Source organism: Hemitrygon akajei, chromosome 7 (genome assembly GCF_048418815.1).
Source record: "Hemitrygon akajei chromosome 7, sHemAka1.3, whole genome shotgun sequence".
Classification (NCBI taxonomy): domain Eukaryota; kingdom Metazoa; phylum Chordata; class Chondrichthyes; order Myliobatiformes; family Dasyatidae; genus Hemitrygon; species Hemitrygon akajei.
Window position 1 is genome coordinate 2,475,001 of NC_133130.1, and position 24,820 is coordinate 2,499,820.

Sequence of the window (24,820 nt, forward strand, 5' to 3'; positions counted from 1 at the left end):
TGGCCATCTCTGTGTCGTGCCCGTGTGTGTGTACCCATCTCTGTGTCGTGCCCGTGTGTGTGTACCCATCTCTGTGTCGTGCCAGTGTGCGTGTACCCATCTCTGTGTCGTGCCCGTGTGTGTGTACCCATCTCTGTGTCGTGCCCGTGTGTGTGTACCCATCTCTGTGCCAGTGTGCGTATACCCATCTCTGTGTCGTGCCCGTGTGTGTGTACCCATCTCTGTGTCGTGCCAGTGTGCGTGTACCCATCTCTGTGTCGTGCCAGTGTGTGTGTACCCATCTCTGTGTCGTGCCCGTGTGTGTGTACCCATCTCTGTGCCAGTGTGCGTGTACCCATCTCTGTGTCGTGCCCGTGTGTGTGTACCCATCTCTGTGCCCGTGTGTGTGTACCCATCTCTGTGCCAGTGTGCGTGTACCCATCTCTGTGTCGTGCCCGTGTGTGTGTACCCATCTCTGTGCCAGTGTGCGTGTACCCATCTCTGTGTCGCGCCCGTGTGTGTGTACCCATCTCTGTGCCAGTGTGCGTGTACCCATCTCTGTGTCGTGCCAGTGTGTGTGTACCCATCTCTGTGTCGTGCCCGTGTGTGTGTACCCATCTCTGTGCCAGTGTGCGTGTACCCATCTCTGTGTCGTGCCCGTGTGTGTGTACCCATCTCTGTGCCAGTGTGCGTGTACCCATCTCTGTGTCGTGCCCGTGTGTGTGTACCCATCTCTGTGTCGTGCCCGTGTGTGTGTACCCATCTCTGTGCCAGTGTGCGTGTACCCATCTCTGTGTCGTGCCAGTGTGTGTGTACCCATCTCTGTGTCGTGCCCGTGTGTGTGTACCCATCTCTGTGCCAGTGTGCGTGTACCCATCTCTGTGTCGTGCCCGTGTGTGTGTACCCATCTCTGTGCCAGTGTGCGTGTACCCATCTCTGTGTCGTGCCAGTGTGTGTGTACCCATCTCTGTGTCGTGCCCGTGTGTGTGTACCCATCTCTGTGTCGTGCCAGTGTGTGTGTACCCATCTCTGTGTCGTGCCAGTGTGCGTGTACCCATCTCTGTGTCGTGCCAGTGTGTGTGTACCCATCTCTGTGTCGTGCCCGTGTGTGTGTACCCATCTCTGTGTCGTGCCAGTGTGCGTGTACCCATCTCTGTGTCGTGCCAGTGTGTGTGTACCCATCTCTGTGTCGTGCCCGTGTGTGTGTACCCATCTCTGTGCCAGTGTGCGTGTACCCATCTCTGTGTCGTGCCCGTGTGTGTGTACCCATCTCTGTGCCAGTGTGCGTGTACCCATCTCTGTGTCGTGCCAGTGTGTGTGTACCCATCTCTGTGTCGTGCCCGTGTGTGTGTACCCATCTCTGTGTCGTGCCAGTGTGTGTGTACCCATCTCTGTGTCGTGCCCGTGTGTGTGTACCCATCTCTGTGTCGTGCCCGTGTGTGTGTACCCATCTCTGTGTCGTGTCAGTGTGCGTCGTGCCCGTGTGTGTGTACCCATCTCTGTGTCGTGCCCGTGTGTGTGTACCCATCTCTGTGTCGTGCCCGTGTGTGTGTACCCATCTCTGTGTCGTGCCAGTGTGCGTGTACCCATCTCTGTTGTCGTGCCCGTGTGTGTGTACCCATCTCTGTGTCGTGCCCGTGTGTGTGTACCCATCTCTGTGTCAGTGTGTGTGTACCCATCTCTGTGTCAGTGTGTGTGTACCCATCTCTGTGTCGTGCCCGTGTGTGTGTACCCATCTCTGTGCCAGTGTGCGTGTACCCATCTCTGTGTCGTGCCCGTGTGTGTGTACCCATCTCTGTGCCAGTGTGCGTGTACCCATCTCTGTGTCGTGCCAGTGTGTGTGTACCCATCTCTGTGTCGTGCCCGTGTGTGTGTACCCATCTCTGTGTCGTGCCAGTGTGTGTGTACCCATCTCTGTGTCGTGCCCGTGTGTGTGTACCCATCTCTGTGTCGTGTCAGTGTGCGTCGTGCCCGTGTGTGTGTACCCATCTCTGTGTCGTGCCCGTGTGTGTGTACCCATCTCTGTTGTCGTGCCCGTGTGTGTGTACCCATCTCTGTGTCGTGCCCGTGTGTGTGTACCCATCTCTGTGTCAGTGTGTGTGTACCCATCTCTGTGTCAGTGTGTGTGTACCCATCTCTGTGTCGTGCCCGTGTGTGTGTACCCATCTCTGTGTCGTGTCAGTGTGCATGTGGCCATCTCTGTGTCGTGTCAGTGTGTGTGTACCCATCTCTGTGTCGTGCCCGTGTGTGTGTACCCATCTCTGTGTCGTGTCAGTGTGTGTGTACCCATCTCTGTGTCGTGCCCGTGTGTGTGTACCCATCTCTGTGTCGTGTCAGTGTGCGTGTGGCCATCTCTGTGTCGTGTCAGTGTGTGTGTACCCATCTCTGTGTCGTGCCCGTGTGCGTGTACCCATCTCTGTGTCGTGCCCGTATGTGTGTACCCATCTCTTGTCGTGCCCGTGTGTGTGTACCCATCTCTGTGTCGTGTCAGTGTGCGTCGTGCCCGTGTGTGTGTACCCATCTCTGTGTCGTGCCCGTGTGTGTGTACCCATCTCTGTGTCGTGCCCGTGTGTGTGTACCCATCTCTGTGTCGTGTCAGTGTGCGTCGTGCCCGTGTGCGTGTACCCATCTCTGTGTCGTGCCAGTGTGTGTGTACCCATCTCTGTGTCGTGCCCGTGTGTGTGTACCCATCTCTGTGTCATGTCAGTGTGCGTCGTGCCCGTATGTGTGTACCCATCTCTTATCGTGCCCGTGTGTGTGTACCCATCTCTGTGTCGTGCCAGTGTGCGTGTGGCCATCTCTGCGTCGTGCCCGTATGTGTGTACCCATCTCTGTGTCGTGTCAGTGTGCGTCGTGCCCGTGTGTGTGTACCCATCTCTGTGTCGTGCCAGTGTGTGTGTGGCCATCTCTGCGTCGTGCCCGTATGTGTGTACCCATCTCTGTGTCGTGCCCGTGTGTGTGTAGCCATCTCTGTTGTCGTGCCCGTGTGTGTGTACCCATCTCTGTGTCATGTCAGTGTGTGTTTACCCATCTCTGTTGTCGTGCCCGTGTGTGTGTGCCCATCTCTGTGTCGTGCCCGTGTGTGTGTACCCATCTCTGTTGTCGTGCCCGTGTGTGTGTACCCATCTCTGTCGTGCCAGTGTGTTTACCAATCTCTGTTGTCGTGCCCATGTGTGTGTGCCCATCTCTGTTGTCGTGCCCGTGTGTGTGTACCCATCTCTGTGTCGTACCAGTGTGCGTGTACCCATCTCTCTGCTGTGCCCATCAGTGCCCGTCTCTGTGCTGTCGTGCCTGTGTGTTTCTCTCTCTCTTTCAATCTTTTTATTAGTATTAAAAATATTATGAATAAAATACAATTAAAATATTGATAAGGGATTACAAACATATAGACTCCCATTACACATGAAGGAATACATAAGGAATGAATACAGTATAAGTAAGTTTTCCCAAAACATAAACCATATAGTATATATATGAACAAGGTAAGTCTAGATATTCCATAATATATAATATAAAAAAGAGAAAAAAAATAGTAAATCTATATATGAAAGTTAACTAATCTACTAATCTAATATCTAAGAAAAAAACAAAGAAGGGGAAAAAAAACAAAAAAAAACTAAAAAAAAGAGAAAAAAAAAGGGCTGTTCATAGTATCTCACAAGCATACATAAACATCAATGTCGTCAACTCCGATCCTCTCAACATACATACGATTAAAGCTGAAAAAACCAATAAGCCTGGCACAGGGCCATTACATCATATGAAAATATTGAATAAATGGTCTCCATATCTTTTCAAATTTAATAGAAGTATCAAATACAGCACTTCTAATTTTTTCTAAATTTAGACATAACATAGTTTGAGAAAGCCAATGAAATACCGTGGGAGGATTAATTTCCTTCCAATTCAACAAAATAGATTTTCTAGCTATCAAAGTGAGAAAAGCAATCATTCGACAGGCGGAAGGAGATAAATGAAGTAAGTCCATCATCGGTAAACCAAAAATTGCGGTAATAGGATGGGGTTGTAAATCGATGTTCAGTACCGCCGAAATAATATCAAAAATATCTTTCCAATATTTTTTCAAAAGCGGACATGACCAAAACATATGAGTTAAAGACGCGATTTCTAATTGACATCTGTCACAAATAGGGTTTATATGAGAATAAAAATGAGCTAATTTATCCTTGGACATATGGGCCCTATGTACAACCTTAAATTGTATTAATGAATGTTTGGCACATATAGATGATGTATTAACTAATTGAAGAATTCTATCCCAATTCTCAATAGGAATAATAAGATTAAGCTCTCTTTCCCAATCATTTTTGGTCTTATCAAAGGGCACTGAACGTATCTTCATAATTATATTATAAAGTTTTGATATAAGCCCTTTTTGAAAAGGGTTTAATTCAAACAAACTCTCCAAAATATCTGAAGACAGAAAATTTGGGAACGAAGGAAGTACCGTACTTAAAAAATGCCTAACCTGTAAGTATCTAAAAAAATGAAATCCAGGCAATTTATTAGCTAATTGCTCAAAAGACATAAAACAGTTGTCCAAAAATAAGTCGGAAAATCTTAATAATCCCTTAGTTTTCCAAGCCAAAAAAGCTTGATCTATAATTGAGGGTTGAAAAAAACAATTAGATACAATAGGACTATTTAACACGAATTGAGTCAACCCGAAAAATTTCCGAAATTGAAACCATATACGTAAGGTATATTTAACTATCGGGTTGGTCGATTCGCTTCGGCAATTTAGAAAGAGCAAAAGGGAGAGATGTCCCTAAAATAGAACCCAGAGCATAATCAGATACCGATTTAGTTTCCAAACTCACCCAATGAGGGCCAAAAGGACCATCCCATTCTTTCAACCAACATATCAAATATCTAATACTAACTGCCCAATAATAAAATCTGAAATTGGGTAATGCCAACCCACCATCCTTCTTTGTCTTCTGTAAGTATATTTTACCTAACCTGGGATTTTTATTCTGCCATATATATGAGGAAATTTTTGAATCAACATTAGTAAAAAAGGATTTCGGAATAAAAATTGGTACCGCTTGAAAAACATATAAAAATTTAGGTAAAATAACCATCTTAATAGCATTAATCCTACCTATCAGAGATAAAGATAATGGTGACCACTTAGTAAACAAACCTTTAATCTGATCAATTAAGGGTAGAAAATTAAACCTAAATAATTCTTTATGGTTTTTGGTAATTTTAATCCCTAAGTAAGTAAAAGAGTCATTAGCTAATTTAAAAGGTAAAATACCATAATTTGGGACCTGTCTATTCAAAGGAAACAATTCACTCATTAAGATTTAACTTATACCCAGAAAACTCACTAAATTGAGCCAACAATGATAAGACTGCTGGAATAGATTTCTCAGGGTTAGAGATGAATAATAATAAATCGTCTGCATATAAAGATACCTTATGAATATCTGTTCCACGATTAATACCCAAAATATCCTGTGATTCTCTGATGGCAATTGCCAAAGGTTCTAAAGCGATGTTAAATAGTAATGGACTAAGAGGACAACCTTGTCTAGTGCCCCGAAATAAACGAAAAAATGGAGATCTTTGATTATTAGTAAACACCGAGGCTACTGGAGTTTGATATATCAGTTTAATCCAAGAAATGAAGGTCGGACTGAAATTAAACTTCTCCAGCACATAATATAAGTAAAGCCATTCAACTCTATCAAATGCTTTCTCCGCATCTAATGAAATAACACATTCTGAAGTATTATGTGAAGGAGTATAAACAATATTCAATAATCTCCTAACATTGAAAAAAGAATAACGATTTTTAATAAAACCGGTTTGGTCTTCCGAAATAATTTGGGGTAATACCTTCACCAGCCTGGAAGCCAGCAACTTGGAAAAAATCTTAGAATCCACATTCAATAAAGATATTGGTCTATAAGATGCACAATCAGTAGGGTCTTTATCTTTCTTCAGTATTAAAGAAATGGAAGCTCTATAAAAAGATTGTGGCAAATTCCCCAATCTAATTGCTTCTTCAAAAACCTTGCATAGCCAAGGAGCTAGAGTAGCAGAAAAACATTGAAAAAATTCTACTGTGTACCCATCTGGACCTGGTGCTTTCCCAGAATTCATTGAGGAAATAACCCCTTTAATTTCCGCATCCGTAAACGGAGTACCTATTACTGAAAGATCATCAGATGATAGTTTTGGAAAATTCAATTTCCCGAGAAAATCACACATGGTATTATGATCCTGAGGGAATTCAGATTGATACAGGGAGGTATAGAAGTCTTGAAAAGACTTATTTATCTCATCATGGTTAACTGTCAAATCCCCATTCTGCTGTCGAACTTTAGTGATTTGGCGTTTAACTGAAACATTCTTCAGCTGACTAGCTAACAGTTTTCCCGATTTATCACTATGTATATAGAAATCAGATCTGGTTTTCATTAATTGATTTTCAATCGGAGATGTAAGTAATAAACTATGTTCCATTTGAAGTTCAACCCTTTGTTTATAAAGTTCCTTGCTAGGAGTAGTCGAATATTTCTTGTCAATCTCTTTAATTTTATCAACCAATAAAAGAGTTTCCTTCTTAATGCGTTTTCTCAGACCAGCAGAATATGAGATAATCTGTCCACGTATATACGCTTTAAAAGTGTCCCAAAGTATTCCGCAAGAGATATCCTCCGTGGAATTAGTTGAAAAGAAGAAATCGATCTGTTCCTTCATAAATTTAATAAAGTCCGGCTCTTGCAATAAGGTAGAGTCAAATCGCCATTGTCTAGCACTTAAAGCTGTATCCGTAACATTAATAGAAAGTTTTAATGGAGCATGGTCGGAAATAGCTATAATATCATAATTACAACCAATTACCGATGGAATAAAACAAGAGTCAATAAAAAAATAATCAATTCTCGAATAGGAGTGATAAACATGTGAGAAAAAAGAAAACTCTTTGTCATTAGGATGACGAAATCTCCAAATATCAAAACTCCATTATCAGTCAAAAAGGAGTTAATACAAGTGGCCGACTTATTGGGTAGAGTCTGAATAGGTGTAGATTTGTCCATCAAAGGAATTAAACAACAATTAAAGTCACCACCCATTATTAACTTATATTCATTTAAATTAGGTAAAGAAGTAAATAAGGACTTAAAAAAGTCAGGACAATCCACATTCGGGGCATAAACATTAACCATAGCAACCTTTTTATTACCGAGTAAACCCGTAACTAACAAAAATCTACCATTCGGATCCGAAAGGATATCATGTTGAACAAATGCAATAGAGGAGTCAATAAAAATTGAAACTCCCTTAACTTTGGCATTCGAATTCGAATGGTACTGTTGACCCCGCCAAGACCTAAAAAAGCGATATTTGTCCTCCTTCCTCACATGAGTTTCTTGTACAAAAATGATATGTGCATTAAGTCTTTGAAATACTTTGAAAATCTTCTTTCGTTTAATCGGATGGTTTAATCCATTAGTATTCCAAGACACAAAGTTAATGGTTTGCGCCATGTTTCTAAAGTCATCCCTTTGGTATATAAAGGGTTAACCATGTTATAAACTCATGCACCCGGAAGAGGGACAAAAATAAGGAGCGGACCCAGAAGTGACGACATCGTAGACATATTTGTAGTTCAAGAACAGCCCAAGTAAAAAAACTAAAACAAATTAATAAGAGAAAAATTAAAAAGGAAAACAGACCAACCCCCACCCCCACATGAAAAAGAAAAAAAGCCAAAATATGGCTAGAAAAAGGAAAAAATGAGACTAACTCTACCCCCATATCAGCGGCAGACCACTCCGTGTTTAAAGGATATATAAAAAAAGACCACCCCAACTTTAAGAATTATGATCGCAGTACTAAAAACTAAGCTTCTTAATATGCTGGGTTGTAAAAAAAAGGGAATATAATCACTAAAAGTTTATAAATCAGGTTATAACCCAAACAAATCAAGAAGTGCTTAAACTATGATAAGCGATGCATTATAGGAAGAAGACGAAAAAAGAAACAATAACGCCATCTTAAACTAAACCAAGAATACTTTACAAAAAACCACTATCTTGATATTAAAAAAAAATTCCCTTCGAAAGGTTAAAAATATACCTTCAAGGGAACAAAAATAATAGACAAAAATATAGTATAGTAGTTAAAGTGTATAAAACAAAGCGATTAATATAACGAAAGCACACTTTAACTTAAATATGTATAGGATAAACCTACACCAATAACCAGAGACTAACCCTGGTTTAAGGAATCAAAAACCGTCTTTCACGATCAGAATCACTCATTTATTAGAAAGTAGTAACTGTATCAGTAGGGAAGTTCTCTTCCAAATACTTTTTTGCCTCGAAGGTGGAAAGGAATACTCTACGCGGAGCGTTCGGCGGGGAGATCCTGAGCTTCGCCGGGTATAAGAGCGCAGGTTTTAGATTTTTCTCATAACATTCAGACATCAGAGGTTTAAAGAGAAGCCTCTTCTTCATAATTTCTGGACTAAAATCTTCCACCAAACAAAAGCAATAATCATGAAATTTAATCATCCCAGCCCTTCGAGCTTCACGAATGAGTTGTTCTTTGTCGTGAACATAGTGAAATCGGACGATTACCACCGGGGGTTTATCTGACGCACTCGGTGAACGACTCCAAATTCTACGTGCTCGGTCAAGTACCGGGGGGTTTTCTGGAAAAACCGACGGAAACGCATCTTTTAGAAATTGAGCAAAGTATTTCGAAGGGTCGCCTTTTTCTATGCCGTCTGGGAGACCAAGTATGCGTAGGTTCTGTCTTCTGGACCGATTCTCCAAATCGACACTCTTGGCTTTAAGTGTCTCCACCAGTTTAATGGTCGAAATTAAATCCTGTTGCAATTTTTCAATTGTCAAATCTCGTTTCCGCGCTTCATCTTGCAAAGACGCGATAAGCATTTGCTGCTGGTTAATTACTGAATCCGTCTTAACCATATAATCTTGAAAAGCCTTTATATCTTGTAGAAAAGCCTGATGTTGTTCATCAAATTTTCTATCCAAAACCTCCATAAACAGTTCATAAGTTAACTCAGTGCGTTGCGGTTGAGTTTGCTTCTTTCCATTACCGTTCGGGTTTCGCCCCGGTTCTCGTCCTTTGGATCTAAGAGCCATTTCTGTTTGCATATCTTCAAAAATTCACAATAAAATCTTAATGATAAGCCCAAGAAAGTAGCAAAAATCTTTTGGTGTCGGTAACAATAAGTTGAATAAGGGTGATCAAAGGTTAGAAAAGGTAAAGGTTATGGAGCGGATCTGAAACAGTACTCACTCCATGAGCGTCTCCCGCTGACTGTGTGTGTTTCTGTTGTCGTGCCCGTGTGTGTGTGTGTGTGTGTGTGTGTGTGTGTGTGCCTGTCTCTGTGTTGCCATGCCAGTGTGTGCCCATAACTGTGTTGTCGTCTTTGTGTTGTAGTGCCTGTCAGTGCCCATCTCTGTGTTATCGTGCCTATGTGTGTGCCCGTTTCTGTGCTGTTGTGCCCGTGTGTGTACCCATCTCTGTGTTATCGTGCCTATGTGTGTGCCCGTTTCTGTGCTGTTGTGCCCGTGTGTGTACCCATCTCTGTGTTATCGTGCCTATGTGTGTACCCGTTTCTGTGCTGTTGTGCCCGTGTGTGTACCCATCTCTGTGTTATCGTGCCTATGTGTGTGCCCGTTTCTGTGCTGTTGTGCCCGTGTGTGTACCCATCTCTGTGTTATCGTGCCTATGTGTGTGCCCGTTTCTGTGCTGTTGTGCCCGTGTGTGTACCCATCTCTGTGTTATCGTGCCTATGTGTGTGCCTGTTTCTGTGCTGTTGTGCCCGTGTATGTACCCATCTCTGTGTTATCGTGCCTATGTGTGTGCCCGTTTCTGTGCTGTTGTGCCCGTGTGTGTACCCATCTCTGTGTTATCGTGCCTATGTGTGTGCCCGTTTCTGTGCTGTTGTGCCCGTGTGTGTACCCATCTCTGTGTTGTGCTCGTGTGTATGCCCATCTGTGTAGTGCCAGTGTGTGTGTGCCCACCTCTGTGTTGTTGTGCCCATGTGTGTGTGCACACACGTGTAGATTCTGGAACAGTGACTTAGATTGACTTAGTGACTTAGATTCCACCGAGATGCAACACTGAGCGTCATAGGAAGTCATTCCTGCCTGTGGCCATCAAACTTTACAACACTTCCCTCGGAGCGTCAGACACCCTGAGCCAACAGGCTGGTCCTGGACTTATTTCCACTTGAAATAATTTACTTATTATTTAATTATTTATGGTTTTATATTGCTATATTTCTACACTATTCTTGGTTGGTGCGACTGTAACGAAACCCAATTTCCCTCGGGATCAATAAAGTATGTCTGTCTGTCTGAACGACTTTCATTGCATGGAGCAGGGGCTTGGGAATCACCCGAGGTTATTAACCAGAAGAGACCACTTTTGAACTTTGATTCAGGAGTAGGGGAGCCGATTGTGAGCAGATTATAAAGTCATCTACAAGAAGAGGAGATGAAAGGGAAGGGCTGGAGATGGTTTCCTGACCCATTCTTGTCTGGTCTGGACTACTGGTGGACCCATGAATGATGAAGAAAATGCTACCTCTCTGCCAAACTTGTGGGCTAGGATACTAGGGCCAAATGTTCGCCTCCTTCTCCATAGGGCAGTGTAAGTTCATAAGACATAGGAGCAGAATTAGCCCACCTGGCCATCAAGTCTGCTTCATCATTCCATCTTGGCTGATTTATTCTCCCTCTCAGACCCATGCTCCTATCAGTAATCGCTGATGCCCTGACTAACCAAGGAACTATCAACCTCCACACAATGACTTGGGCAGCACAGCTGTCTATGTCAGTGAATTCGACAGATTCACCACCCTCTGGTTAAAGAAAATCCTCCTCATCTCTATTCTAAACGGACATCCCTCTATTCTGCGGCTGTGCCCTCTGGTCCTAGATTCACCCATAATGGGAAACATCTTCTCCACATCCACTCTATCTAGGCCTTTCAATATAGAACATAGAACAATACAGCACAGTATAGGCCCTTTGGCCCACAATGTGTGTGCCGACCCTTAAACCCTGCCTCCCATGTAACCCCTCCACATTAAATTCCTCCATATACCTGTCTCTTAAATTTCACTAGTGTATCTGCCTCCACCACTGACTCAGGCAGTGCATTCCACGCACCAACCACTCTCTGAGTAAAAAAACCTTCCTTTAATATCCCCCTTGAATTTTCCACCCCATACCTTAAAGCCATGTCCTCTTGTACTGAGCAGTGGTGCCCTGGGGAAGAGGTGCTGGCTGTCCACTCTATCTATTCCTCTTAATATTCAATGGGTTTCAATGAGATCCTCCCTCATTCTTCTAAACTCCAGCGAGAACGGGCTTAGAGACATCAAATGTTAATCCTTTCATTCCTGGGATCATTCTCATGATCGTCCTCTGGATCTTTTCCAATGCCAGCACATCCTTTCTGAGATATGGGGCCCAAAACTGCTGACAATACTCTAAGTGCAGTCTGACCAATGTCTTCTAAAGCCTCAGTGTGAGATCCTTGCTTTTGTATTGCAGTCCTCTCAAAATTAATGCTATCATTGCATTTGCCTTCCTCACCACAGTGACTCCCAAACCTCTGGTTTCTGAAGGAGAAGCTGAGACAGTCATGAGTTGGGGTTTATATTAACACTGCAGTCTGGGTGTTTGATGAAAAAAGAGAAACATATTATGACGCAGTAGCAGGCTATTTGGCCCATTGGGTGCTTGCTAGCTACCAGCGGAGTAAAGCACTGAACCAGCCAAGGTTGCGTACAGGTTAGTACAACACTATTTCAGCTTGGGACGTCAAGAGTTTTACAACAGGACAGAGAAGTGCCTTCCAGACCTTCAATCTCTGCCAACCCCAACTTAACCCTGGCCTAATCATGGGACAATTTACAATGACCTACTGACTGGGAGGGAACTGGAGCACCAGAGGGAACCCACACAATCCATGGGGAGGAACGTACAGACTCTCTACAGAACAGCGTCGGAACCGAACTTCGAACTTCAGAATGACCCAAGATGGCACGGTGCTCGTTGCTATGCTGCTGGGACACCCAGAGTTCTGAGTTCAAACCCAGCATCTTTTGTAAGGAGTTTGTACATCCTGCCCGTGACCACTTTGGTTTCCTCTCGGTGCTCTGTTACCTTCCACAGACCAAAGACCTACCGGTTGGTAGGTCAATTGGTCATTGTAAATTGTCCCAAGCTTAGGCTAAGGTTGAATAGGTGGGTTGCTGGTGCTCAGCTTGAAGGGGCAGAAGGGCCTATTCTGTGCTGAGTATCATCAATGTGCCCTGTCCTGTGTTCAGAGTTATACCTGGGGTGTGACGGTGGAGCAGGAGGTTTGAACTAAATCCTGCGTTTGTCCTCTCCTCCCTTAGGTGTCCCGGATGGTGATGGTGTGTGAAACGAAGCTAAGGAAGCCCCTGGGCCATGTCCTGGAGCGGTTCTGCCCACAGCAGGTGTTGCGGGAGCTGCTGCCCGAGGTGCCCAGCACTCTGCGAGACTCCGACGTCCCTGAGCTCTTCCGCGAGCCCTTCATCTGCAGCGGCTACCGGCCGGTGGGCCGGGCCTGGAAGTACTACGCGCTGAGCCTCTTCCTGTGTCACAATGAGGCACTGAATGTGTGGACGCACCTGCTGGCCGTCCTGGTGCTGCTAGCCCGCTTCTGCGCCTTCCTGTGCACGGCCGCGCCCCTGCCCGCCCTCTACGGACTGCCGCTCCACTGCTTCGCGGGGGCCTGTCTCATCTACCTGTCGTGCAGTGTGCTGGCCCACCTCTTCCAGTCCAAGTCTGAGCTGGCTCACTATTCCTTCTACTTCCTCGACTACGTGGGGGTGGGTGCCTACCAATACGGCAGTGCGCTGGCACATTACTACTACTGTGCCGAACTGGACTGGTTGCGTGTGATGAGGCCCTTCTTCCTCCCCGCCGCCGCCCTTCTGGGCTGGCTCTCCTGTCTTGGCTGCTGCCTCTCCAAGATGCATTTCAGGCGGCCGTACCCCACCCGCCGTAAGTTGTGCCAACTGGTGCCAGCCTGTCTGGCGTACGTGCTTGACATCAGCCCCGTGGTTCACCGTCTGGCCGGGTGCTGGGCAGCTGGCTGCGCAGACCCGGCGGCCGTTTACCACGGCCTGCAGATCGCCCTTTTCCTGGTGGCCTCGGCCTTCTTCTCCTGCCCGGTGCCTGAGAGGTACTTCCCGGGCAGCTGTGACATCGTGGGGCACGCCCACCAGATCTTCCACACCTTCCTGGCCCTGTGCACGCTGGCCCAGATGGAGGCCGTGCTACTCGACTACTGGGGCCGCCGCGACGTGTTTGCTGCCCGCGGAGACCACGACTCCATCTACGCCGCCTGCGGCCTCTTCGCTCTTTTGCTCCTTGGGTGCGGCTGTTCGGTGCTCTACCTGCGCCACGTCCTGCAGCGACAGCTGAGGAAGAGAAGTGACTGAGGGCAGGTCCTGGGGGGGGTCCTGTTTCTGCTCTAACAAATTAACATGGTGTGTGAATAGAGCCTGGCCAACTCCCGACTTCCATTTGTCTTTACTGGTCACTTCCAAGGACGGGGGGTGTAAAAGTGCTTGTTGGCGAGTGTCTACACACTGCTGGTGATGGAGGTGGGGCGAGGGAGGGCTGTCGTGAGGAGCTCCACTCTGTGGCTGACACTGGAAGTGAGAGTTGGGACAGCCTGCAGGGAGTTTCACTGTGTCTGACACACAACAGTATGTGAAGCAGTGGGAGCTTCATTCTATGTCTGAGCCTAGGGGAGTGTGATTGGACAGCACGGAGGGATTTTCACTCTGTCTCCAATCTTGGGTGTTTGTGATGTTACAGTGTGGAGGAAGCATCAATCTGTGTCTGACCCCGGGAGTGTGTGACGGGATGGTGTAGAGGGAGTTGTGTCTGACCCGGGGTGTGTGTGACGGGATGGTGTAGAGGGAGTTGTGTCTGACCCTGGGAGTGTGTGACGGGATGGTGTAGAGGGAGTTGTGTCTGACCCTGGGAGTGTGTGACGGATGGTGCAGAGGGAGTTGTGTCTGACCCCGGGAGTGTGTGACGGGATGGTGTAGAGGGAGTTGTGTCTGACCCCGGGACTGTGTGACGGATGGTGTAGAGGGAGTTGTGTCTGACCCCGGGAGTGTGTGACAGGATGGTGTAGAGGGAGTTGTGTCTGACCCCGGGAGTGTGTGACGGGATGGTGTAGAGGGAGTTGTATCTGACCCCGGGAGTGTGTGACGGGATGGTGTAGAGGGAGTTGTGTCTGACCCCGGGAGTGTGTGACGGATGGTGTAGAGGGAGTTGTGTCTGACCCCAGGAGTGTGTGACGGGATGGTGTAGAGGGAAGTTGTGTCTGACCCCGGGAGTGTGTGACGGATGGTGTAGAGGGAGTTGTGTCTGACCCGGGGTGTGTGTGACGGGATGGTGTAGAGGGAGTTGTGTCTGACCCCGGGAGTGTGTGACGGATGGTGTAGAGGGAATTGTGTCTGACCCAGGGAGTGTGTGACGGGATGGTGTAGAGGGAGTTGTGTCTGACTCCGGCAGTGTGTGACGGGATGGTGTAGAGGGAGTTGTGTCTGACCCCGGGAGTGTGTGACGGGATGGTGTAGAGGGAGTTGTGTCTGACCCAGGGAGTGTGTGACGGGATGGTGTAGAGGGAGTTGTGTCTGACCCCGGGAGTGTGTGACGGATGGTGTAGAGGGAGTTGTGTCTGACCCTGGGTGTGTGTGACGGGATGGTGTAGAGGGAGTTGTGTCTGACCCTGGGTGTGTGTGACGGGATGGTGTAGAGGGAGTTGTGTCTGACCCCGGGAGTGTGTGACGGGATGGTGTAGAGGGAGTTGTGTCTGACCCCGGGAGTGTGTGACGGGATGGTGTAGAGGGAGTTGTGTCTGACCCAGGGAGTGTGTGACGGGATGGTGTAGAGGGAGTTGTGTCTGACCCCGGGAGTGTGTGACGGGATGGTGTAGAGGGAGATGTGTCTGACCCCGGGAGTGTGTGACGGGATGGTGTAGAGGGAGTTGTGTCTGACCCGGGGTGTGTGTGACGGGATGGTGTAGAGGGAGTTGTGTCTGACCCGGGGTGTGTGTGACGGGATGGTGTAGAGGGAGTTGTGTCTGACCCCGGGAGTGTGTGACGGGATGGTGTAGAGGGAATTGTGTCTGACCCCGGGAGTGTGTGACGGGATGGTGTAGAGGGAGTTGTGTCTGACCCCGGGAGTGTGTGACGGATGGTGTAGAGGGAGTTGTGTCTGACCCCGGGAGTGTGTGACGGGATGGTGTAGAGGGAAGTTGTGTCTGACCCCGGGAGTGTGTGACGGGATGGTGTACAGGGAGTTGTGTCTGACCACGGGAGTGTGTGACGGGATGGTGTAGAGGGAGTTGTGTCTGACCCCAGGAGTGTGTGATGGATGGTGTAGAGGGAGTTGTGTCTGACCCCGGGAGTGTGTGACGGGATGGTGTAGAGGGAGTTGTGTCTGACCCCAGGAGTGTGTGACGGGATGGTGTAGAGGGAGTTGTGTCTGACCACGCTGTCCCTGCCTGGGGGGGTATTTTCTATCTGCCCCATATTGACGCTGCTCCAGTGGTGTGTGATGACTCAGTATTGAGGGACCATCACTCTACTTAATGGTGTACAATCATGGTGATGTGGAAAAGAGTCCTCATTCAGGGCAAAGTGATCTCCCTGCCTAATCCGATTCAATCTTGGTCCACAATTCTACAGGTTACACGTCCAAGTGCTGGTTAGTTGGTGAGTTGATCATAGTAAATGGTCTTGTGACTAGGCTGGGGTTAAACCTGTGGTTTGCTAATTGGGCGTGAAAGGTCAGTTCCAAGATGTATCTCTAACTAAATTAATAAACAATTGGCCGCGGCAGGATTGCGGCTCGCCCAAAACCTCATGGCACCAGCGGCTGGCATTCAGTTCCGGCTGCTGTCTCTGAGGAGTTTGTATATTCTCCCCGTGACCGCATCAGTTTCCTCCCACAGTCCAGATACACACAGATTAGGGACGGTAAATTGTCAGCATGAGGTGTAGGTGCTAAATCATGGCAATACTTTTCAGCTGCCCCTCGGACAGTGTTGGTCATTGACGCAAACGACACATCTGACTGTGTTTCGATGTACTGTACATGTGACAACACTAATCACTCTTAATTAAGTTTGCAGGGGACACACACTCAGTGTAGTGGACAGGGAGGAAGATTGTCTAAGGCAGGATGTGGATTAGATGGAAAGTTGGTCAATGGAGTTCAGTCCCAGTAAGGGCAGGAGAGTTTTTTCCCAGCAAGTCAAATAAGGATAGGACTTACCCAGTGACTGGAACGGGGCCCAGTCCATAAGCTCCTTGGAAAGTAGCAGCAGAGGCTGCCAGGAAGGATGTGAATAAGATTGAAAAAGTTGGGATGTTATATTGAAATTGGATAAGATCTCGGTGAGGCTTACCTCTACAAGCTGCCAGCCGGACATGGTGGATGCAGGTTGACTTAAGGTGTGTTTGGCTGTGATCCAGGTGCAGCTCGATGGGATTAGGCAGAATACTAGTTCCACATGGACTAGATGGGCTGAGTGGCCTGTTTCAGTGCTGTCGATTTGTATGACTCTTGGGTGGTGAAGATGGCGTGGAACACATTTGCCTTCATGGGACGGGCTGGAGGAGGCACAGAGGGTCTCTCCGGAGCTGTTTGGTTTAGAAGGCTTCAGTTAAGGGTTGACATCGATTAGACTGGGCTTGACTCACTTGGTGAAAACGAGGCTGAGGGAATGACCTGATGTATGTCAGGCCAGGTGAGCATGGCTTTACGGTGAGAGGTTGGTGATGCAAAGAGGCTGTTAGATGATATCTGGAACACGCTGCCAGAGGAGGTGCTGGAATCTGTTTCAGGTCATTACTGCAGGTAGACTGTGTCCTGCACACGGGTGATTTCCTTTCTACTTGTTTTGAACACAAAGTTGTCAAGGAGACTGTTCGTCTGCTCAAATTGTTCAGCCAATGTGAGATATATCTGTCCCATTGTTGTATGAAGCAAGTCCTCAACACCATCTGGGCCGGTCCCCCTCGGGATCTGGCTAAGTGGAGTCGAGCTGTGGTAGTGTAGTGTTCAGTGTGATTCTTGGCGTTGGAGTTCAAAGTTCAATTCCGATGTGATCTGTCAGGAGTGTGTATGTTCACCCCGTGACCCTGTGGGTTTCCTCCCACAGTCCAAAGACGTACTGGTAAGTAGGTAAATTGTCGTGCGACTAGGCTTGGCTGAGAAGATGGGCGAATAGGCCAAAGGGTAGAATGGTGGCTGATGAACGGTGAGGTCAGCGCACAAAATAGCTCGTTCAAAGGTCCAGCAGCAAGGTGGTGCCTCTGAGACAAACCGAAGGGAGCTTTTAAAAGCTTTTCATCGGGTGACAGTGGACCAGAGCAGAGTGTTGACTTTCTCTGCACAGACCTCTCATCAGGAGCTAAGAATTTATTTATGTAGATAGATAGCATAGAACCGGCTCATTCGGCTCAATGAACCACGTTGCCCAGCAACTCCTCCATTTCAACAGCTCCCACCCCCCAACCCAGGGAATCAACCACTCACCCATACACTAGGGGCTGCTTCTGCCTTGGTAGTATGCGTTTCGACAGTGTAGGAGGAGCTTTCTCTGACTGTAGCCCACATGCAAATAGCGTGATAGGAGTGTGTAGAGCTGCTGTTCCCAACCTGGTGTCCATGCACCTGTTGATTAATGGTTTTGGTCCATGGCAGAAAAAAGGTTGGGCACCAGTGTGTAGAATGACTTCTGTTAGTTATGCATGCTGACTCTATCCTGAAAGTCTGTGATGGGACAGTGTAGAGGAAGATTCACTCTGTGCCTGACCCTGAGACTGTGTGAAGGGACAGTGTAGAGGAAGATTCAGTGTGTCTGAACCCAGGAGTGTGTGACGGGATGGGTCAGAGGGAGCTTCACTCTGTGTTTGAACCCAGGAGTGTATGATGGGATGGGTCAGAGGGAGCTTCACTCTGTGTTTGAACCCAGGAGTGTGTGATGGGATGGGTCAGAGGGAGCTTCACTCTGTGTCTGAACCCAGGAGTGTGTGATGGGATGGGTCAGAGGGAGCTTCACTCTGTGTCTCACCCTGGGATTGTGTGATGGGATGGGTCAGAGGGAGCTTCACTCTGTGTTTGAACCCAGGAGTGTGTGATGGGATGGGTCAGAGGGAGCTTCACACTATGTTTGAACCCAGGAGTGTTTGACGGGATGGGTCAGAGGGAGTTTCACTCTGTGTCTGAACCCAGGAGTGTGTGATGGGATGGGTCAGAGGGAGCTTCACTCTGTGTTTGAACCCAGGAGTGTGTGATGGGATGGGTCAGAGGGAGCTTCACTCTGTGTCTGAACCCAGGAGTGTGTGATGGGATGGTTCAGAGGGAGCATCACTCTGTGTTTGAACCCAGGAGTGTGTGATGGGATGGGTCAGAGGGAACTTCACTCTGTGTCTGAACCCAGGAGTGTGTGATGGGATGGGTCAGAGGGAACTTCACTCTGTGTCTGAACCCAGGAGTGTGTGACGGGATGGGTCAGAGGGAGCTTCACTCTGTGTCTGAACCCAGGAGTGTGTGATGGGATGGGTCAGAGGGAGCTTCACTCTGTGTCTGAACCCAGGAGTGTGTGATGGGATGGGTCAGAGGGAGCTTCACTCTGTGTTTGAACCCAGGAGTGTGTGATGGGATGGGTCAGAGGGAGCTTCACTCTGTGTCTGAACCCAGGAGTGTGTGACGGGATGGGTCAGAGGGAGCTTCACTCTGTGTCTGAACCCAGGAGTGTGTGACGGGATGGGTCAGAGGGTGCTTCACTCTGTGTCTGAACCCAGGAGTGTGTGACGGGATGGGTCAGAGGGAGCTTCACTCTGTGTCTGAACCCAGGAGTGTGTGACGGGATGGGTCAGAGGGAGCTTCACTCTGTGTCTGAACCCAGGAGTGTGTGACGGGATGGGTCAGAGGGAGCTTCACTCTGTGTCTGAACCCAGGAGTGTGTGACGGGATGGGTCAGAGGGAGCTTCACTCTGTGTCTGAACCCAGGAGTGTGTGACGGGATGGGTCAGAGGGAGCTTCACTCTGTGTCTGAACCCAGGAGTGTGTGATGGGATGGGTCAGAGGGAGCTTCACTCTGTGTCTGAACCCAGGAGTGTGTGATGGGATGGGTCAGAGGGAGCTTCACTCTGTGTCTCACCCTGGGATTGTGTGATGGGATGGGTCAGAGGGAGCTTCACTCTGTGTCTGAACTCAGGAGTGTGTGATGGGATGGGTCAGGGGGAGCTTCACTCTGTGTTTGAACCCAGGAGTGTGTGATGGGATGGGTCAGGGGGAGCTTCACTCTGTGTTTGAACCCAGGAGTGTGTGATGGGATGGGTCAGAGGGAGCTTCACTCTGTGTCTCACCCTGGGATTGTGTGATGGGATGGGTCAGAGGGAGCTTCACTCTGTGTTTGAACCCAGGAGTGTGTGATGGGATGGGTCAGAGGGAGCTTCATTCTGTGTCTGAACCCAGGAGTGTGTGATGGGATGGGTCAGAGGGAGCTTCACTCTGTGTCTGAACCCAGGAGTGTGTGATGGGATGGGTCAGAGGGAGCTTCACTCTGTGTCTGAACCCAGGAGTGTGTGACGGGATGGGTCAGAGGGAGCTTCACTCTGTGTCTGAACCCAGGAGTGTGTGATGTGATGGGTCAGAGGGAGCTTCACTCTGTGTCTCACCCTGGGATTGTGTGATGGGATGGGTCAGAGGGAGCTTCACTCTGTGTCTGAACTCAGGAGTGTGTGATGGGATGGGTCAGGGGGAGCTTCACTCTGTGTTTGAACCCAGGAGTGTGTGATGGGATGGGTCAGGGGGAGCTTCACTCTGTGTCTGAACCCAGGAGTGTGTGACGGGATGGGTCAGAGGGAACTTCACTCTGTGTCTGAACCCAGGAGTGTGTGACGGGATGGGTCAGAGGGAGCTTCACTCTGTGTCTCACCCTGGGAGTGTGTGACGGGATGGGTCAGAGGGAACTTCACTCTGTGTTTGAACCCAGGAGTGTGTGACGGGATGGGTCAGAGGGAGCTTCACTCTGTGTCTGAACCCAGGAGTGTGTGATGTGATGGGTCAGAGGGAGCTTCACTCTGTGTCTGAACCCAGGAGTGTGTGATGGGATGGGTCAGAGGGAGCTTCACTCTGTGTCTGAACCCAGGAGTGTGTGATGGGATGGGTCAGAGGGAACTTCACTCTGTGTCTGAACCCAGGAGTGTGTGACGGGATGGGTCAGAGGGAGCTTCACTCTGTGTCTCACCCTGGGAGTGTGTGACGGGATGGGTCAGAGGGAACTTCACTCTGTGTTTGAACCCAGGAGTGTGTGACGGGATGGGTCAGAGGGAGCTTCACTCTGTGTCTGAACCCAGGAGTGTGTGATGTGATGGGTCAGAGGGAGCTTCACTCTGTGTCTGAACCCAGGAGTGTGTGATGGGATGGGTCAGAGGGAGCTTCACTCTGTGTCTGAACCCAGGAGTGTGTGATGGGATGGGTCAGAGGGAGCTTCACTCTGTGTCTGAACCCAGGAGTGTGTGATGGGATGGGTCAGAGGGAGCTTCACTCTGTGTCTCATCCTGGGATTGTGTGATGGGAGTATGTAGATTGAGATTTGCTCTGTATCCAACCCTTTTGGTCCCTGCCCTAGAAGCGGGTGATAGGACAGTGTGGAGAGAATTTTGCATTTAACAATACTAATTATAATAGATTAATGTTCTGAAATCAATTTACAAGTTAATGTACATGGAAAGGTGAACTGATCCATTTCTCAATTGTAGTTAAAATTCAGTGATATCTTCACCGGACCTGTTGGTTTGGGGAATTCTCTGTCAAATACAGTGCAAGGGACAGGTCTACAACATGGCCGACTACACCTTGAGCAGTTTGTGGGTGGGGTAGGTGAAGTCAGGGGACACTGCTGACAGAAACATCAGTCTGAAATTCTTTGTTTCACTGTTGGTTGAGTTATTGGAGTGCAGGTTCCAGCCTCCTAGGGAACTCTTTCACACAACACAAACAGAGGAAGAACGGTATTGGTCCGTTTGTGTCACTGGGATTTCCACGGAGAATCAAAATGCAAAGTAAATATAATATCAAAGTACATACATGTCATCATGTACAGCTCTGAGATTCATTTTCCTGTGGGCATTCACAGTAAGAAAATCAATGAAAAACCACACCACCAGGACAAAGAAACCACAAACAGGCAAATACAAAAAGGGAAAAAAAGAAATAACAATAATAATAAATATGGAGAACATGAGAAGAGTCCTTGAAAATGAGTCCATGGGTTGTGGGAACATTTCAGTGATGGGGTGACTGAAGTTATCCCATTTGGTTCAAGAGCCTGATGGTTGAGGGGTGATAACTGTTGCTGAACCTGGAGCTGTGGATCCTGAGGCTCCTGATGGCAGCAGTGAGGAGAAACACTGGCCTGGGTGTTGGGCGTCCCTGTTGCTTTCCTGTGACAGAACCTAGTGCAGATTGCTGAATGGTGGGGAGGGCTTTCCCTGTGATGGACTGGGCCGTATCCACTACTTTTTGTAGGATTTTCTATGGAGCTGAAGGATATATACGTGTATGGGAAGAATGTTGAGGGTTATAGAGATTAAATTGTGATGGAGGGAGAGGTAATGTTTGGAGTTTGCCAGTGACAAGGTGAGCCCATGGGCTCTGGGAGGAGTTTCTGTGCACAGGCAGTGGGGACTGACGGGTGGGCTGTGGCAGGAGGTTTAGTGGGGGGGGGGGGGGGTGGGTGGAGAGTCCATGGGCTGAGGGAAGAGTTTCAGTGGTTAGGGGGAGTTGGTGATGGGGAGAGGGTCTGTGGGCTGTGGGAGGGGATTTGGTGGGGTGGATAGTCTGTGGATAGGGAGTCTGTGGGATGTGGGGGGGATTCAGTGGGTGGGGAGAGTCAGTGATGGGGAGAGTGTCTATGGGCTGTGGGGGGGATTCAGTGGGTGGGGAGAGTCAGTGATGGGGAGGGTGTCTATGGGCTGTGGGGGGGATTCAGTGGGTGGGGAGAGTCAGTGATGGGGAGAGTGTCTATGGGCTGTGGGGGGGATTCAGTGGGTGGGGAGAGTCAGTGATGGGGAGGGTGTCTATGGGCTGTGGGGGGGATTCAGTGATGGGGAGTGTCAGTGATGGGGAGGGTGTCTATGGGTTGTGGGGGGGATTCAGTGGGTGGGGAGAGTCAGTGATGGGGAGAGTGTCTATGGGCTGTGGGAGGGGATTCAATGGGTGGGGAGAGTCAGTGATGGGGAGTGTGTCTATGGGCTGTGGGAGGGGATTCAATGGGTGGGGAGAGTCAGTGATGGGGAGGGTGTCTATGGGCTGTGGGGGGGATTCAGTGGGTGGGGAGAGTCAGTGATGGGGAGTGTGTCTATGGGCTGTGGGTGGGATTCAGTGGGTGGGGAGAGTCAGTGATGGGGGAGTGTGTCTATGGGCTGTGGGTGGGAGAGTCAGTGATGGGGGAGGGTGTCTATGGGCTGTGGGGGGGATTCAGTGGGTGGGGAGGGTGTCTATGGGCTGTGGGGGGATTCAGTGGGTGGGGAGAGTCAGTGATGGGGAGAGTGTCTATGGGCTGTGGGGGGATTCAGTGGGTGGGAGAGTCAGTGATGGGGGAGAGTGTCTATGGGCTGTGGGGGGATTCAGTGGGTGGGGAGAGTCAGTGATGGGGAGAGTGTCTATGGGCTGTGGGGGGATTCAGTGGGTGGGGAGAGTCAGTGATGGGGGAGGGTGTCTATGGGCTGTGGGGAGGATTCAGTGGGTGGAGAGAGTCAGTGATGGGGAGAGTGTCTATGGGCTGTGGGTGGGGATAGTGTCTATGGGCTGTGGGGGGATGCAGTGGGTGGGGAGAGTCAGTGATGGGGAGGGTGTCTATGGGCTGTGGGAGGGGATTCAGTGGGTGGGGAGAGTCAGTGATGGGGAGAGTGTCTATGGGCTGTGGGAGGGGATTCAGTGGGTGGGGAGAGTCAGTGATGGGGAGAGTGTCTATGGGCTGTGGGTGGGATGCAGTGGGTGGGGAGAGTCAGTGATGGGGAGTGTCTATGGGCTGTGGGTGGGATGCAGTGGGTGGGGAAAGTCAGTGATGGGGAGAGTGTCTATGGGCTGTGGGTGGGATGCAGTGGGTGGGGAAAGTCAGTGATGGGGAGAGTGTCTATGGGCTGTGGGTGGGGATAGTGTCTATGGGCTGTGGGGGGATGCAGTGGGTGGGGAGAGTCAGTGATGGGGAGGGTGTCTATGGGCTGTGGGTGGGATGCAGTGGGTGGGGAAAGTCAGTGATGGGGAGAGTGTCTGTGGGCTGTGGGGGGGATTCAGTGGGTGGAGAGAGTCAGTGATGGGGAGAGTGTCTACGGGCTGTGGGAGGGGATTCAGTGGGTGGGGAGAGTGTCTGTGGGCTGTGGGGGGATTCAGTGGGTGGGGAGAGTCAGTGATGGGGGAGAGTGTCTATGGGCTGTGGGGGGGATTCAGTGGGTGGGGAGAGTCAGTGATGGGGAGGGTGTCTATGGGCTGTGGGGGGGATTCAGTGGGTGGGGAGAGTCAGTGATGGGGGAGAGTGTCTATGGGCTGTGGGGGGGATTCAGTGGGTGGGGAGAGTCAGTGATGGGGAGAGTGTCTATGGGCTGTGGGGGGGATTCAGTGGGTGGGGAGGGTGTCTATGGGCTGTGGGGGGGATTCAGTGGGTGGGAGAGTCAGTGATGGGGGAGAGTGTCTATGGGCTGTGGGGGGGATTCAGTGGGTGGGGAGGGTGTCTATGGGCTGTGGGGGGGATTCAGTGGGTGGGGAGAGTCAGTGATGGGGGAGAGTGTCTATGGGCTGTGGGGGGGATTCAGTGGGTGGGGAGGGTGTCTATGGGCTGTGGGGGGGATTCAGTGGGTGGGAGAGTCAGTGATGGGGGAGAGTGTCTATGGGCTGTGGGGGGGATTCAGTGGGTGGGGAGAGTCAGTGATGGGGGAGTGTGTCTATGGGCTGTGGGGGGGATTCAGTGGGTGGGGAGAGTCAGTGATGGGGAGAGTGTCTATGGGCTGTGGGGGGGATTCAGTGGGTGGGGAGAGTCAGTGATGGGGAGGGTGTCTATGGGCAGTGGGAGGGGATTCAGTGGGTGGGGAGAGTGTCTGTGGGCAGTGGGTGGGGAAAGTGTCTATGTGCAGTGGGAGGGGACTCAGTGGGTGGGGAGAGTGTCTGTGGGCTGTTGGGGGGATTCAGTGGGTGGGGAGAGTCAGTGATGGGGAGAGTGTCTATGGGCTGTGGGAGGGGATTCAGTGGGTGGGGAGAGTCAGTGATGGGGAGGGTGTCTGTGGGCTGTGGGGGGATTCAGTGGGTGGGGAGAGTCAGTGATGGGGAGAGTGTCTATGGGCTGTGGGAGGGGATTCAGTGGGTGGGGAGAGTCAGTGATGGGGGAGGGTGTCTATGGGCAGTGGGAGGGGACTCAGTGGGTGGGGAGAGTGTCTGTGGGCTGTGGGGGGGATTCAGTGGGTGGGGAGAGTCAGTGATGGGGAGAGTGTCTATGGGCAGTGGGTGGGGAGAGTGTCTATGGGCAGTGGGAGGGGATTCAGTGGGTGGGGAGAGTGTCTGTGGGCAGTGGGTGGGGAAAGTGTCTATGTGCAGTGGGAGGGGACTCAGTGGGTGGGGGGAGTATGTGTGAGATATGAGAGGGGTTTTGATGTGTAGGCAGACAGATTGTGATGGGAGAGACTGTTCATGGGCTGTGAGGGTGTGGGATTTGGTGAATGAGGAGAGTTTGTGATGGGGGTGAGAGT

The 24,820-nt window shown here is 49.5% G+C and overlaps 1 protein-coding gene across 3 annotated transcripts in view; it reads left to right on the plus strand.

Annotated features, from left to right (window-relative positions):
* paqr8 (progestin and adipoQ receptor family member VIII) overlaps positions 1–24,820 on the plus strand; it is a 33,196-nt gene that overhangs the window by 2,420 nt on the left and 5,956 nt on the right. For 2 of the 3 annotated variants that reach the window (XM_073050297.1, XM_073050299.1), the window contains exon 2: positions 12,410–13,528. In XM_073050297.1, the coding sequence (XP_072906398.1) occupies positions 12,419–13,480 (1,062 nt within the window). In that variant the 5' untranslated portion in view covers positions 12,410–12,418 and the 3' untranslated portion in view covers positions 13,481–13,528. The remainder of the gene's footprint in view (positions 1–12,409; positions 13,529–24,820) is intronic. The other variant, XM_073050298.1, reaches the window with a different exon arrangement.